General features: G+C 43.9%; 1 protein-coding gene across 1 annotated transcript in view; it reads right to left on the bottom strand.

The window, feature by feature from the left end:
* Nucleotides 1-16,971, bottom strand: part of ATP13A3 (ATPase 13A3) — a 2,707,264-nt gene that overhangs the window by 1,343,785 nt on the left and 1,346,508 nt on the right. Inside the window, exon 15 of the mRNA XM_044070296.1 lies at nucleotides 10,404-10,465. Within this exon, the coding sequence (XP_043926231.1) occupies nucleotides 10,404-10,465 (62 nt within the window). The remainder of the gene's footprint in view (nucleotides 1-10,403; nucleotides 10,466-16,971) is intronic.

Below are 16,971 nucleotides of genomic sequence, written 5' to 3'. Positions count from 1 at the left end.
AAGGTCGCTGAACTAAATACCCGCTTCCCGAGGCGATCCACCAAGCGGGACTCCTTGCTCGGTGGATGGACTGAGGGGCTCTCCTGAGCTAATTCCCTCTTCTTGGCTGCCGCCATCAACATGGCATCTACGGGGGGACCCTTGCTCCAATGGGACCGGTCTGCAGGGAGACTCAAAATTCTATCCGGGCGTTTGGGGACTGGCTCCACAGTGTCCGGCTCCTTCCACGCCCTGGTGGTGATAAGGTCCACCAGGGGGTCGGCCGGAGGGGACACCCAAGAGGTAGACGGGCCTGCTTCAAATGCCTCCAGGAACACGGACTCGTCGGAGGAAGCCTTAGGGCAGACCACACACCCCCCCCTGATCCTGAGCATTTCCATGATGTCTCCAAAGGAGACATCCTTGGGGGGGTGACCTTGGGGAGCCTTCCTCTTCATCCAAGTCCATGTCCTCTGTTAAGGACTCGGGGGAGTCCATGTGTCTCCTCTTACACTTATGCTTGTGAGGCACTTCCTCGGGGGTCCTGTCTGAGGAGGTCTCATCAGCAATATCCTGTTCCAGTGGAACAACCTGGGATATCAAAGCAGGCTGTCCCTGTGGCCGGGTGATGGAAGCCTGACCCAGCAGAGAGGGAGTGCATGGTGGAGCCGATGCAAGGACCGGGGGGTCCGGATGCTCTCAACAGAGCCCTCTCCACTACATCGAAGGCCGAGGGGGAGCCTATCTCCCTGGGATCCGAAAGCCGGCTCCCACTCGGATCTGATGAAGGGATCGGAACCGGCGCCGAGGCCACCGGATCAGACGGACCCGTGTGCTCCGACCTGGACGGAGTCGAAGGCACACTGAATCCCTCGGATCCGAAGCTCGGCCCACAGCTCCGAGAGGTCGGATCCAACGAAGGACCCGACAGACTCGAGGGCAGGGTCGGATCCGAAGTACCCAGTACTGTCGGCGCCGACCCACCCCCGGCTCCAACGTTGCCCGGCTCAGAGCGCTCTGAACCCGGGAAGCGGGTTGGAGAAGGAGCTATCGGGGCAAAAAAGGGTGTCGAGCTCCCCCCCCGAAGGGGGGGGGGGACAAGAGCACTCCCATCTGCAGCTAGGCCTGGATGAACCTTCTCATCATCCGGTCCAAGTCTCCATCAGAAAGACTATAAGTGGATTTCGACGAGGCCACTGAGGCAGGCCAGGAATGCCGCCTCGATGACCGCGACTGAGATCAGGTCTCCTCCTCCTCGGGTCCCGGGGAAAAGCAAGGGGATCGGATCCGAGGAGGAGGGGACCTGGAAGCCGTGGAGGGAGAAGCCCAATTAGCTGGGGGGGGGGCCGAAGCGGAGGCCTCGGCCCGCCGCTTGTGGTGCTTCTCCCTCCTTTTCTCCCTCCTGGCCTCCCTGTCCTCTGGCGCCTTAGTGGGAGTTTGAATCCCGGACGGGGGAAGGGGGGCAGGAGTGGCCACCACCGAAGGCTGAGGAGGTGCCACGGGAGCGGCGGAGGCCGAAGCTGAATCCGGGGGCAAAAGTCCCGCCAGTATCAGCTTCGACCTCCGTTCTTTTAGTGCCCTGGGGTTGAACGCCGCGCAAATTGCACACCCAGAGGACAGGTGTGCAACCCCAAGGCACCGAACACACCGAGTGTGGCCATCTGCTGGTGAACGCTTATGGCCACACTCAGTGCACTTGGAAAAAATGGGTTTTGGGGCCTCTGACATAACAAAAAACTAACGTAAGCTACACAATCACACTAGGCCCCAAAAACACAAGCAACACACACACACTCTACAAACCAGCGAGGGGAGGGATTACACTAAAAATTAAGAAAATATCAAAAGGGAAACCTAAATCACACACACTGTTTAACAAACTTAGAAAAACTCTCTAATACTACAAGATTTTAACCACTTACCTGGTAAATCGCCAGGAGCTCAAAATCCAGCTGCCTCTACTAAGAGCAGCAAACTAGATCTGAGGTCAATAAGGGTTGGCAGGGGATTATGGGTAAGGGGAGGAGCTAGGAGCTCAGAACCATAAGCTGTAAAATAAGTTGCCGGCTCGGATCCGAAGTCGGATCCAAGACCCAAAGGTTGCTGACAAATGAAGTCCCTACTTCAGATTATGCAGCGACAATACATTTCAGCATCCTGTTACAGATAAGGAATTTGTATTTAACTGTTCAGCAGCTTGTAGTACCTATACTATTATTTATCTTGCAAGCTGTAAAAAATGAAATGCTTTTTATGTAGGTAAGTCACGTAGGAAACTTAAAGAACATGTAAGAGAGCACAATTCAGACATTCATAGGAATGTACAAAGTAACACTTCAGCTAAGCACCATCATGAATATGAAGATGAACATTGTTTTATGTTCAGAGGTATTCAAACAATAAGTAATACAATTAGATGGTACCTCTTACAATGAGCCAACAGACTACTGCACAATGATATCTCCTATACCAAGCCAACAAATTTTGCCAATATACTGGCCAACAGATTCAGTGCCAACTTTACCCCTCCCCCCCAAAGGGCCAATCACAATACCAGTAGATTGCCAGGCACCCAGTATTACTGCTGCACAGGTTAAAACAGCACTGTCCAAGGACAAGAATACAGCTTCCATGGGACCTGACAATATCCCTGGCTGTGTTCTACATGAACTACAGAGTGAACTGGCACCTCACCTGTGTGCCCTGTTCAATCACAGCCTCACCTCAGGCTTTGTCCCTACCGAATGGCAGACTGCTTCAGTCATCCCTCTCCACAAAGGAGGTGTGACTATAGACCCTGGGAACTATTGCCCCATTAGCCTGACGAGTCTGATATGCAAAGCTATGGGACGCGTCATCATGGACCTAATAAACAAGGATATAGGGAATCTTCAAACTCTGGATCCCACACAGTTTGGTTTTGTGAAGGGTAGATCATGCCTGCTCAACTTGGTCAACTTCTTTGATTCAATCATCAGAGATGTGGATGAAGGCAAGGTGGTTCATACACAGCTGACCTTGATCTGGCCAAGACCTTTGATACCATTCCCCACTCAGGAATCATACAAAAACTGACTAAGTTAGACATCAACCCTTATACCAGGTGGGTTGCAAACTGGCCCACAGATAGAACCCACAGTGTGAAAGTAGCTGACTCCAAGTCAGACTGCCGACCAGTCACAAGTGGAGTCCCACAGGGTTACGGTCCTGAGTCCTCTCCTGTTTGGTATCTACTTCTCTGAAGTCCAGGCCAACACAAAGGGCTCTGGCTGACAAAGTTCGCATAGCTACTCTAAGGATCTTAGAAGGGTACCCAATTATACTAAGTGAAATTTATTTTAATACAAATTATAGTGTTTTGCCAATGCAGTAAGGCCTCCAGGAGTGGCCATTGCATCATCAAATAGATACAAGCCCTCTCAAAGTTTAAAATATTCTCTAAAGGATCAGCCACAATGAAAAGTTTAAATATATTTAATAATAAATAATAAAAGAAAGTACAGTTGTGTACACTTACCATAAATGTAGATGTTCTAGTGTATTCACTGTTGCAGTCACCACACTTGGGTTACACTTCCAGGGGTAGCCCTCAGTTAGCCCGAATACCAGAGGCTTAGCATTTCTGTGGCAGTTGCTGCTGCTTCAGGACTGACATGTCATCAGTGGTACAAAATCAGGCAGCCGACGCGTTTTTTTCTTGCCCCAACTGTCAGGAGCCCCCAAATAGGGAGCTAGGTTATGGTGGAAGACCACCACCAGTAGAAAGTAAATACCAAAAATTTCCTGTAAGGAGAGAGAAAGAGAGAGAAAGAGAGACAAGGGGGATGGAGGATGGGAAACCAGGACTGCAACAGTGAATACACTCGAACATCTACATTTATGGTAAGTATACACAACTGTACTATGTTCTTCGTGTTTCACTGTTGCAGTCATTACACTTGGGTTGATTCCCAAAGCTGAAGAAAATGGTGGAGGCAGTCAAGAAGACTGGGAGCTGGCTAGGATGCCCTGCAAGACGGAGGTTGCAAAGCCTGCCCTGGACTTGGAGAAGATAGGCAGGTGGTAATGTTTGAAGGTATGAACAGAAGTCGATGTTGCAGACTCCAGGATGTCCCTGGTAGGGACTCCTCTGAGAAAAGCTGCATAGATGGAGGTTGCCCTGGTGGAATGCATCCTGACTCCCTTATAGGTGGCTTCCCACGGTGTTTGTAGCAGAAATGGATGCAGTGTGCTATCCATTTGGAGATTGTTTGGATATGCCCTTGCCCTCTGCCCCTGCTGCAAAGCTGACTAGCAATTCATCAGTTTTCCTAAAAGATTTAGTCATATCCAGGTAAAATCTGAGCTGTCTGTGCACATCTAGAGAATGCAGAATTATTCCCCCTTGTTTTGTGGGTTAGGGAAAAAGGTGGGCAAATTAACTGATTGGTTGAGAGCCACACTGGACACCACTTTAGGCATGAAAGTTGGGTTAGTCCTGAGGGAGACCATGTCAGCATGGAAAATGAAGAGGGGCTCTACAGCCATGAGTGCTTGTAGCTCTGAAACTCTTCTAGCTGAAGTAATGGCCAGAAGCAAGGCTGTTTTCCAAGAGAGGAATTTTAACTCTGCTGAAGCTACAGGCTCAAATAGGGGTAGTGTGAGCTTTTCCAATATAAAGTTAAGGTCCCAAGCTGGGGTAGGAGCACTTCTGGGTGGCCTTAAATTGTTAGCCCCTCTAAGGAATTGTTTGATGAGAGGGTGACAGAAGAGAGGTGGCTCTGTGCTGTTATGAGCAAAGATAGCAGAGGCATGAATTTTAATAGAAGAGAAGGACAGGCGCCTGTGTAGTAGGTCCGCTAGGTAATTCAGGATGAGCGGTAGGGAAGGCTGCGCTGTTTCAGCTCCTTTAGCCTGGATCCAGGTGCAATACCTTTTCCACTTGTCAGCATAAGATTTTCTAGTGCTGAGGCATCTGGCCTCACGTATAACATATCCAGGACTTATTTGCTTAGGCTGGCAGCTGGAGGAGAGATCAGGGAATAAGCCAGGCTGCCAGGTTCAGAGTCTGCAACTGTGGATGCATGAATTTTCCATTCTTCTGGGCAGGAGTGTTGGGATATGATGTAGGTACCATGGTGGCAGGGGTGACAGGCTGTGCGCAGCAGTGGGTACCAGTGCTGGCATGGCCAGTCTGGAGCAATCAAGATTGCCCTTGGTTTTTCCTCCCTTACTTTGAGCAGTACCCTTGAAATTAGTGGTAGAAGGGGAAATGCATAGATCGAGAGGTTTACCCATTTGAAGATAGAGCATCCACTTTCCAGGCCTTGGTGTAAGGTTCAGTGGTGCAGAATTTGCTGAGCTGGTGATTGTTGTGGGAGGCAAAGAGGTCCACCTTCGGGGTGCCCCATTTCTGGGTTACAAGGTTGAAGGTTCTGTGGTCTTGCTGCCACTCATGTAGGTCTAGCAGGTTTCTGCTTAAGTTGTCTGTCAGAGAGTTTAGGGAGCCTGGCAGGAATTGTGCTAGCAGGTGGATTTGCATGGCTGAAGCCGTGTGCCAAAGGGTCATGGTGAGCCTGCAGTGAGGATAACAGCGAGTTCTTCATTGCTTGTTGATATACCACATCATTGTGGTGTTGTCTGTTTTGATCACTAGAGGCTCCAGGGAGAGTAGGGGTCTGAAAGCCATCAGAGCATGCTGAACAGCTAGCATCTCTTTTTGGCTGATGTGCACATGTATTTGATTTGGGCTCCAATGGCCCTGAATGCACCCATCATCCAAGTGTGCACCCCAAGCATAATCTGATGCACCTGTGGTGAGGATCTGGGCAGCGCGGGGTTGTGAGAAGGGAGGACTCTTGTTGTGGTTGCATGCTGTTGCCCACCAAAGAAAATCTTTCCTTAGACAAGTATCATAGGTATGATAGTTTCCAGGTCCTGAGAGTGTTGACACCAAAGGCTTTTCAGGTACCATTGTAGTTTCCTCATATGCAGTCTGGCATATGGAATGAGAAGAATGCAGGAGGCTATGAACCCTAGAGCACGCAGGATTTTCCTTGCAGACAACTGGGTTCTGGTGGCTAGATGAATTAAGTAGCCTGTCAAGCAGGCTTATTTTTCTGGAGTAAGGAATGCCATCTGGGATGCTGTGTCCAGGCTTTTTTTGAGTGGGGACTAATTTGGATTTCTTTTCATTATTATTATACCCCAGGGAGGTCAAGAGGTCCTTTACAAAGGTCAGGTGCTGTAACAGCTTTTCCTGTCTGCCTGAATCAAGCAGTCATCTAAGTAGTGGTAAATTGGAATATTTCTTTGCCTGCAAAGAGCAATGGCTGGAGCCAGGCATTTTGTGAAAACTCTGGGAGCAGTGGATAAGCCAAAGGGAAGCGCAGAAAACTGAAAAAGTGCATAGATCCTGCACTGAAACGTAGATATTTCCTGCAAGATTTCCTGATTGGGATGTGTAGGTATTCCTCTTACATCTAGGGTGACTAACCAAGCATCCTTGGAAAGCACATAAGCTGCTGCTGCTGGAGGGTGAGCATTTTGAATTTTGGTATCACCAGGAAGGTCTTTAGAATTGACAGATCGAGGATTGCGCACCAGGTGCCCTCTTTTATGGCTATCAGGAAGTGTCTGGAATAGAAACCTTGGCCTATCCGGTCTGCAGGAACAGGCTGTATTGCCCCTCATGGAGAGCAGGAAATTGACTTGTTTTTTGGCCTCTGCCCACTGGTTTGGAGGAAGATCTGGGAACTCTTTTGGGGTTGGCAGAGTGTGGAAATAAAATTTGTATCCCTGGGACACTATATTAAGGACCCATCAGTCATTGGTAATAGAGGCCCAGTTGTTTGCATGGGATGATAGTTTTCCTCCTAGGGGCACAAGCAGGTGGATAGAGGTAAGGGGTGGAGGTGTAAAGTCACTGTGAGTTCTTTCCATAAGGGGGTGGATTAGCACTCCCTGTTTTTGAAGTGGAGGAACTTCATTACTTAGATCTCTGCATTCCTTGGGACTGTTGTCTGGGGGGGGTCTGCTTCCCCTAGGCCTTGTCTGAGCTGGCCTGGAGGGGCCGGAAAGGACCAGTGCTTGGAGGGGCAATGCCTAGTGAACCTTGGAGGCTAGACCTGTAAGAAGTCTTTAACTGTCTGCATAGATTTAGCTTTTTCTTCCATCTTTTTTAAGACCTCTTCTGCCTTGGTGCCAAACAAATTATCTTTGTTCAATGGTGCGTCCAATAGTTTTGATTTGACATGGTCTGGCAAGGTCTGTTCCTTAAGCCAAGCATGCCTTCTAAGTACAGAACCAGTGACTGGTGCCCTGCAAGATGCTTCTAGGGCATCAAAGCCATACTGCAAGGTGTTTAGTAACTTAGCTTGCAGAATGCATAAGCTCATGCAATTCTTTATTTTCTGCACAAGCAGTAAAGGTAGATATTTTTTGTTTGAGGAGTTCCATGATATGTTGCTGGTATTTCAGCATGTTAAACTGACAATTTAGTGCTCTAATGGCAAAAGTTGCAGAGGTGTATACTTTTTTACCCTATCTGTCTAAACTTCAGGAATCCCTGTCCAAGGGGGTGGGATACTTAGCTGTGGTTGTTTTTATTCCTTTAGGCCCTTGAGAGATGACCTCTGGGTCAGCAGTAGGATTTTTGAAAAGGAATTTGAGAGAGTCAGGGACTCTGTAATACTGGTCAGGTTTCCTGGGAGCAGGAGGAAGGGTGTCAGGAGTCAAACTGGATTCCATATCATCCACAACATCCAAGACCGGAGGAATGGCTAAAGGTCTTTACTGTGGTAAATCTAAGAATTCCCTGAGTCTCTTTTTGGACTGAGGGTAGTCCTCACATTCCCACTGGAAATGCTCCCTTAACGTATGTAGGGTTTCACCAAATGAAAAATCCTCTGGAGGAGAGGCAGGAGGAATGGATTACTCTGCATCTGAATCCTCATAAGCAGACAGGGGTCGCATGTCTTCATATTCAGAAACCTCAGAGTCATCGGACTCCTGGTCAGATAAAACTGCTGGGGACAAGTCTCTTTTTCTTTTGGAAGGGGTAGGCTGGCTTCCCCTAATAAGCATGATAAGGTCTTCCACCATTTTAAACATCTGAGACTGAGGCGTGGAAGCAGGTGTCTGAGCTTGAGTCATCATTTTATAGGTGTAGTTCATACCCTGGGCCTTAGAAACTTGGTAGTTTTAGAAAGAACTGAAGACACGAAAGAAGTCTTTGGTTTGTGTAGAGTATTGGTAGTGCGAAGAACTTTCTCGGAAGCTGGTGCCTGCTCAGTGGCTCCGGACCCATCCAAGGTAGAGGCATCCGCAGGATCCTTAGTCAAAAAAAAAAGAGTCTTGCAGCATACCGGACTCTGAACGGTCTTGGTAGTGGCCTGCAAATCCACACAAGTGGGCATCAGGGGCCGCAAAAGCACCTCACTGAGGACCGGCGAACTGACGACTAGCTTAACGGAAGCATCATCGGCAGTTTTGGACCTATGCGGTCTGTCTCTGCCTTTATCCTTATGTTTTTTCGGAAGCTCGGTAGTCAGATGGTTTACCAAAGCCATATTAGAATAGGGTGACCGACAGCAAAAATATTTAGCTACAATAAGGGCCCAACGACGTACAGTTCTGGCGATGAACAAAGCACAAAAGCGACAGAGAGGTACGTCGTGGTCTTGGCCTAAACAGGTGATGCAGTAAGAATGGAAGTCTCGGTGTGGTATTTGCTTTCCACAGGAGAGACAATTGTTAACTTTTTCTGACATCGGTTAGAGCAATTAAAAAAGAATCCCGAATGGGGTACTTATCTTTAGAAGACTTCAACTTCAATTCGGAAACGAAACTCAGGTAGTGGCCGATCTGCACTCGTGAGAACTGCTTCTACTTCGGGCTCCTCAGCAAGAAAGACTGATGTAATGGCGTTACCACTGACGTCAGTCCTGGAGCGACAGCAACCGAAGCAGAAATACTAAGCCGCTGGTATTCGGGCCGACTGAGGGCTACCCCTGGCAGGATAACCTAAGTGTGATGATTGCAACAGTGAAACAAGAAGAACATCATGAAAATACTAAATATCTATTTACAATAAACACTAGAATTTCAATCACAAAAAATATTAAAACAACACAGACAAACAGATTCACACAGATACAGAAAAAACAGTACTTATCTAATTTCACTATATTTTCCTGAGTGATCTAAAGAATTATTATTCCCTGGTTACTTACTAGAACAAGGCAAGATGAAGTAGGTCAGAGTTCCTTCTTTGTCAGGTTACAAAACAGAGTGCCCTGAGACTTCAGTCTTGGCTAGTATTAAAAATTATTTTAGTGATGGATTACAGAATGACATCACATACATCTGGTCATCTGACTTCTAGTTCTCATGCAACCCCCCCACACACACACACTGCTAGAAACTACCAGGATTTAGCACGTGTGTGTCAATAATAAACACACACACACACACACACACACACACACACACACACACACACACACACACACACCTTGATAAGACCTGATGCAGCTTCTAGAAGTCTTGAAACCACAAAGCACTTCCACTATTCCTACAGGAGCTAATAAACCATACTTCTTACAGACATTAAATCTAGCTTCACTCAAAACTGCGAGAACATCTTCATGGCCTACGCCCTGTCATTTCATTTCTTATTATTTTTCAAAGTCATGTGGATTGAGATTAAACTCTTCTCTTCCAGCACCCACTGTTACAATATACACATTTAAACAGGTACAATAATACATGTATATTTCTTTTTTCTGTCCAGCAGGGCACACCGTTGGCACATTTTTAACACAAGCAACTTTACAAATACATTTTCAACACAGCACTTATACAAATCAGTCTGATATACAAATGACATATAATTATTTACAAAATTCCAGCTAGCTGTGCTGGCATATGTTACAGCACTGCCCTGCTTCTCATGGCATAGCTGGCAATACTTCACACTGTCACAATCAGAACAGAAAATCCCAAAAGAGGCTAATTTTTTCTTATTATTCTCAAGCAGAACTTACTGAGTGATACTGCCTGATGTATTTATACAGTAGAAAATCACATGGAAAAAACGGAATTAGACAAATTATAAATCAGCAGCTCTGAACGCAACCATCTGAAAAATAAAAATGGGTTTACAAATCAGTTCAAAACTTTGAAATCTCTGTGCTTTGTTGTGAGAAATCAATGGCACAAAAACCTATTTAAGTAAGAATTCACTACACACAAGGCTAAACAAAATACTACTTAATTAGTAAGCAATTAACATACAACAGAAATACAAAACAGAATACGGAACAGCAACATTCAAGTACTCTTTTTAACATCTACAGTTCAAAGGTTTAATATAATACATTTGCTCAGCACCATTATTCCAATGTTAACTCAATGCAAAATCTCAGGATTGTGATGCATAGTACCTAGTTCCATCTGCTATATGGACTCCCCATAGGTCTAATCCATCTTCAGTCAGTGTACCAGTCTAAAGGAAAGAACAAGAAAATACATGCTAAATAAATCTTTCACAAAATCCACACATCTCCAGACAAGACTCATTAAAACACAATTTTTGTTTAGCTCTAATATTAACCCTTTTCTATCAATACTGCCTGTCATGCAGTTACGATACTTGGAAATTAACTGTGTTTTATACATTGTAGCATTTTTTGGGGGGGGGTGGTACATATTACATGTGATACAAATACTGTAAACAAATGCTGTTGATACTGAAAAACTACTATACTTAAGTGTTTTGGTTGCAAAGCACTGATACCGCAATATATGGTTGAAAAAGAGCATTACTTTAAGAGCACTCAGGTTCTGCTACGTATAAGACAGATACTTATTTATTTATTTAATTAGTGTGTTTGCCGATTAGGGTACAGCACTGATCCAAATGGAATATGTTCAGGTTCGTCCGGAAGTTTTACAACCAATAATATACAGCAAAATAATACATAGGCAGTAAACATTACAAATTGTGTAAGTTATTTACAGTATATGCAAGAACCTTTTTTTTTGTTTTTTGGTCTACTGGGACCTCATGTTTAGTGGCCCAGCCCTTGGTACCAGGTGTCCACACCAAAATCCATTTTCTTTGCTGGTTGTAAATCCTGAGGGTATCCTGGAGGCTCAGATCATATGCGCTTCCACATGTGGAGGGGATTTTTTCTTTAATATGACCTACACACTCCCTTTCCACATCCCCATGGTCACTGATTACATCTGAGGGCAACACCCCTATTTGGACCACTTCCATTTCTTCCCCGCCACTCCCATCAGTACCCAAACTACTGAGCAAACCTGGGTCGGCCAGGCCATAGTTAGAGAGTTATCATATTCCTCTGTGCCACCAAAGCAGTAGTATGCAAGAACTTTTGAACATCAATCATAGCATGTTACAATCATGTTCTAAGGTACTAACAAAATTATGTATTAACCTGCAAAAATAAATTCCTACAAGTTTTGCTTAACTGGTCAACATTAGACCAATCGTATAGGTTAGTTTGGTATAAAAGTAAGGTTTTTAGAATATGGAAAATGCTGGAAATACATGCCGAGAAAGAAATAACCACAGAATATGACAAAAACAGATGTAAACAATATAGAATATGCATAGTCACAGATGTAAAATATACAGAATATGCATTATATCCCTGTGCAATGTCTAAATCAGTGAGCTGCATATTATTTTTACAAGTCAAAGAACTACAATGTGAACTGAATTCAGACATATCCATCCATCCTGGTCACTTCAGTTAAGAATCCCTATGCATACAAGGCCAAGCATGACAACAGACTTCCAAGATGGCTGCACACTGATCAACAGCTAATTTCTTCTCTCTCAATGTGAAAAACAACACTGAGAAATAACAGTAAGTGATATTGCCAGTATGAGTAAAATTCAGTTACTGGTTAGTAAGTGTACAGCCTGGATGCCAGCAAAGAAAAAAATTTGAGAACTTGTAAGAAAATCAACATGAAAAGGTGAAGAGAAACACTGGCTGGGAAGAATCCTGCAGCTGTTCAAAAAAAGAAAAACAAAAAAAAACAGTTCATGCTTCAGCTTTGGTGTAAGACATGGCTTCCAATAATTTAGAGGAAAAAATAAATCAAAATGTACTCAAAGAAAAATTGCATGAGTACATCAATTCAAATAACAAAAGGCTGGAAAAAAATAGAAGAACCTGTACCTAGCTATTCAGGTGAACTGCTAAAAATGCAAAAATCAGAGGATGAAATGAAATGAGACTTTTCCAGAACAGCTGTTTCAAAAAATGTCAGAGTTAGAAGGCAGAACATGCAGAGAAAACCAGAGATTTTCTGCTGTATAATAAACTAAAAAGAATGTTGTAAAACTGTAAGGAACAGACTGTATTAATTTTATGAAAGCACAAAAAAGCAACTGGACTGATGTACTTCAGCAGGATTTGTTAACTGAAAGGGCACAGAGTGTACACTCCAAACCTGCCCATGAGAAAATTGCCAACACTTTGTCATTTTCTGAAAAGATTTCAAGCCTGCATAAACTAAAAGCACGGCTGATGATTTTGTGCTAGTTTTTCCCACCCGCTCTCCCCTTCGTTGATCTGCTTTTTAAACATGGTGATTTAAAGCTGCCCACCCCTATTGTAAATGAAGCTCAAGTTCCTCCTTTTCTACACTGCTGCTGATATCTTGAATTATTGTTTTTTCCTTGTGCTTATACTGAAAAAGTGCACTTTGCCTCTCATTTTCTGTTTTACTGATTTACTTGCTCTGAATTCATTGTCTACCTAGCTCTGAATTCATTATCTAGCTAACTGTTAGATAAAGTTGTGTATTTTTACACTCTAGCAAACACTTGTTTTTGCAACAAAAGGTCAGTGGATTTCCCATCTAGTGCAACGGGAGGAAGCCTGGTCTGTTTAGGTTGGGGAAATGCTCGAGATTTCTGCATGCAGTTTTATTGGCTGGAGGGCTTATTAATCAGCTTGTCTTATTTTTAGTGCCTTTATACATTCTGTGGATCTTTGCTCATGGTTTATTTATTATTGTTGAATAATCAGACTTTTATAAGCTGTTTAAAGTACACTGCTGTATCAGTGTCTAAGTTTGTTTGTGGTAGCATTTCATATCTTTTAAGTTTGTATGTAGTAACATTTCACTCCAGACTGTGCTTTTACATTAGGCGGACTGGAATTAGTCATCTAATGACAGTAGATATTTACCTAGCACACAAAAGGGCTTTAAGTATATATATATATATATATATATATATATATATATATATATATATAGCACACAAAAGGGCTTTAAGTATATAAGTATATATATATTTATATATATATATATATATATATATATATATATATATACATATATATATATATATATATATATATATATATATATATATATTTGCACTTTTTTTTGGAAAACACAACCTCTAACTCCTCAGATCGAGTTTGCTGCCTATGTCTACTGATTTATAAAGACATGACAGAAAGGAAAGAATTATGACTAAAAACCTAGGCACCCCAGGTTCCCTTCGTGGCCAATATCCTTCTAAAAATATAAAGCCAGTGGATGGCTGGGAGGAAAGGTGAGAAAGAATGAAGAAGGACAACATATATACCAAGTTACGGTATGTACATAACTCCTAAATATGTTGTCCTCTTCATTCTCCCTCACTGATGGGTAGAGTCCTCAGCTACATAATTCTTGGGAGGCCTTCAATGAAGGAATGCCAAAGCAGTTTCAAACCAAGGAAACTCTAGTCCTGGAGACAAAGTACACATGCAAAAGGCATCACAACAGATAGGTCTTAAGAGTCAGTGACTACAACAGAGACATCAACAGTAGAGGTTTTGGAGGAAGACCAGATAAGGTATCTGTGGACCTAGCAAAATGGCTCTAGAAAGGCCAGATAGTTCTAGACTGTTTCCAGTACAAATCAGCCGAATATAGTCAGGGAGCTGTTTGGTTAGGATAATATTGGAAGCCAGTAGACCTCAGTGGGTAAGAAAAGATATACCAACTGCCAGTAAATGTCTGTGTGCGTGAAAGAGGAGAACACATATGAAACCTTGCTAAAAAGAAGTCTGAGCACAAGACCAACATTTGTGTGTATAGGACAATGTCAGATCCTGTGGCCACTCTAGGCATAAAGGAAAAATCGGTATGAGAGACACCCGATCTAAAGACAAATAATGTAAGGTGACTTGGAAGGCAAGGCTAGCTTAATAGTTTCTGGGTAGGCCCCTACAGATTAATGCTGAGATCCCAAGGTGGAACGAGGTCTTACAGGGGATCTGAGCCAAAAAATTGTTCAACAAGATCGCTTTGAGGCCTGTAGTGGAGAAACGTCCACATTTACTTCCTAATGCCTTCTAAGAGGAGTTTTCTGGACGGTTAATATAATATCATGAACAGGAAAGCAAAGGTGGATACTCTTACAATCACTGAAACGGAAACTAGCACGGTAATTAGTGTAAAGGTTTGAATACTGGATCCCAGATGGGGAAGATGGGGATCCTAAAATGAGCCCCAGAATCTAAACAAGATATTTTAGATGCGAAAGTGTACCTCCTGTACTTGTTATTGAAAAAAGAAGCCAAGAGGACACAAAGTTGGCCCCAATGGCTGAAAACAGATTCAGACAGTTTGACAGAGGAACCAAGCATGAGGAATCAGAGTGGACTGGGTAAGTCTGTATGCCAGAGCACTGGATAATGCTGGCATATGTGATGCAATTGGAAAAAGGTCTGATGATATTGCCCGTACCTAGATACTCATGGTCTCTCTACATCGAGGGGGCAGAATGGATTGCCCTAGTTAGAAAGTACCCCAGATTGCTGACCTACTGACAGTATGCACTGTAATCGTCCCTAAGGGGACAGTGCCCCAACAAACATGCAACGTGGGAAAAAGGGATCATCCCCCACCCCTAGAGCAAAGAAATGTCACTTGACTTCCAGGAAAGACCATATCACTTAATCTCACTTTCCCTAGAAATGTCCTCCCAGCCCAGTGGGAGGAGCCCAAGGTCAAAGCTGATAAGGAGAAGGAGGAGGAGGAGAAATGGCTAAACTAGAAGAGGGGTAGCCTGACTGGGTACAGCGGCAGATATGACGATGGCAAATCTGAGTGAATCTTGCAGTAGCACACTGAGCCTGAAAGGACTGGCCCAATGAACTGCGAAAAACCCACTGAAGGATATTTTATATAGATATATATATATATATATATATATATATATATATATATATATATATATATATATATATATTTATATAGATAGATGTATAAGAACCCTAGTAAGAGGCAAAAACAATATGGCAGACGATATGGGGCTAAGAATATGGAAGGTCAGCACTGGATTTTGTAATAATGTGAAGTGATAAAGAAGCAAAGATACTCTCTGGTCCATGGTACCTGATGCCTTATGGATTCTGTATTGGGAACAGATTTGAATCTGCCAGTTTATATTGTGGAAAAAGGGACAGCTGTCATGTCTAGTATGCTACCATGCAAACTAATCTCCTGGGAAGACCGAACTGCCCTGCTACTCCGGGTGGGAAGCGTATGTGGTTCTCTGTAGCTTGGGAGGGATGAGGAAGAAGAATAGTCTGCCTAAAAAGGTTGATCGACTAGACCCACCAGCAAAAATGACATTAGCAAATTGGCCTTATAAGAGCAGACAGATTCTAAAAAAGGAGGTGGTATACAAGCTTGCAGAAAAAGAAGTTATGTACCTACCTTAACGCTCCATGTTAGTTGTCTTCATCTCGCCTTCTTTCTTGCTTGTTGGGATCAGAGCCAACCGTCGGCTCCGACTCGGCCGTCTTCTATAGCTCGAGAGCTGTTTACTGGCTCGAGGCTACCCCTTATCCCATGATGCCTAGCGCTAGCTACCCAGATCTCATTTGCAATAGCTAACCCCAGACATATCAAGAATAATCTGACCAAACTAACAGATTGGGCATATCTATTATACTCTTTAAATCAGCAGAGGAAGCAAACCAGAAAAATACTCAGCTGGTGAAATCTAAATTCCTCTCGGTCCAATAGGACAGGGGGATGGGAGGGGGGGACGCAAGAAAGAAGGCGAGATGAAGACAACTAACATGGAACGTTATGGTAGGTACATAACTTCTTTATGTTAAGTTGTCTACCTCGCCTTCGTTTCTTGCTTGTTGGGACAGCGTCCCTAGCACCTATGATCCTGGGTGGCTCATTGGAACAGACTCTTCAGAGCAGTGGAACCAAAGTTAGCTCTATTCCTGGAGGTCATATCTAACTTGTAATGCGAAATAAAGGTATGAGGAGTTGCCCATGTGGCTGCGGCACAAATAGAGTCCATGGGTAACCTAGACTGGAAGGCTACAGAAGTAGCTAAAGCCCTAGTAGAATGTCCTTTCAGTTTGGCAGCCAATTCTTTGTTTCTTAGTTGATAAATGAAGGTGATAATGTGAGACAACCACCTAGACAGGGTCACTTTGGAAACTGGGAGACCTTATTTACCCTTAGCATAGGAGAGGAAGAGTTGATCCGACTTCCTTATATCCTTAGTTCTGTGCAGGTAAAAACACAATTGTCTATGAACCCCCAAAAGGTGTAACTTGTATTCTGCCTTGGTGGTGTAGTTAGGGAAGAACACTGGAAGGTCTATGGATTGGTTTAGATTATTTTCTGAACGCACTTTAGGAAGGAAGGATGGATTAGTTCTCAGTGCTACCCCATCCTTGTGAAAAACTAAGTATGGAGAACGAACGCTTAGTGCTTGAAGTTCCGATACACGTTTGGCTGAAGTAATAGCTACCAGAAAAAGAGTTTTCCAAGATAGAAACTTAAGGGAGCATGAAGTCGCAGGTTCAAAAGGGGGCATAATCAAGGAGGTTAATAGCAAATTAAGGTCCCAAGGAGGAGGGGGATTTCTCACTGGGGGCCAAAGGAGAGTAGTCCCTCTAAGAAAGGCTTTACACAGCTTATGAGACATGATATTTA

This window comes from Protopterus annectens, chromosome 4.part1 (assembly GCF_019279795.1).
Source record: "Protopterus annectens isolate FY-2018-M chromosome 4.part1, PAN1.0, whole genome shotgun sequence".
NCBI lineage: Eukaryota > Metazoa > Chordata > Ceratodontiformes > Protopteridae > Protopterus > Protopterus annectens.
Note: the sequence above shows the minus strand (reverse complement) of the source record. Positions and strands in the feature narration are given on the sequence as shown.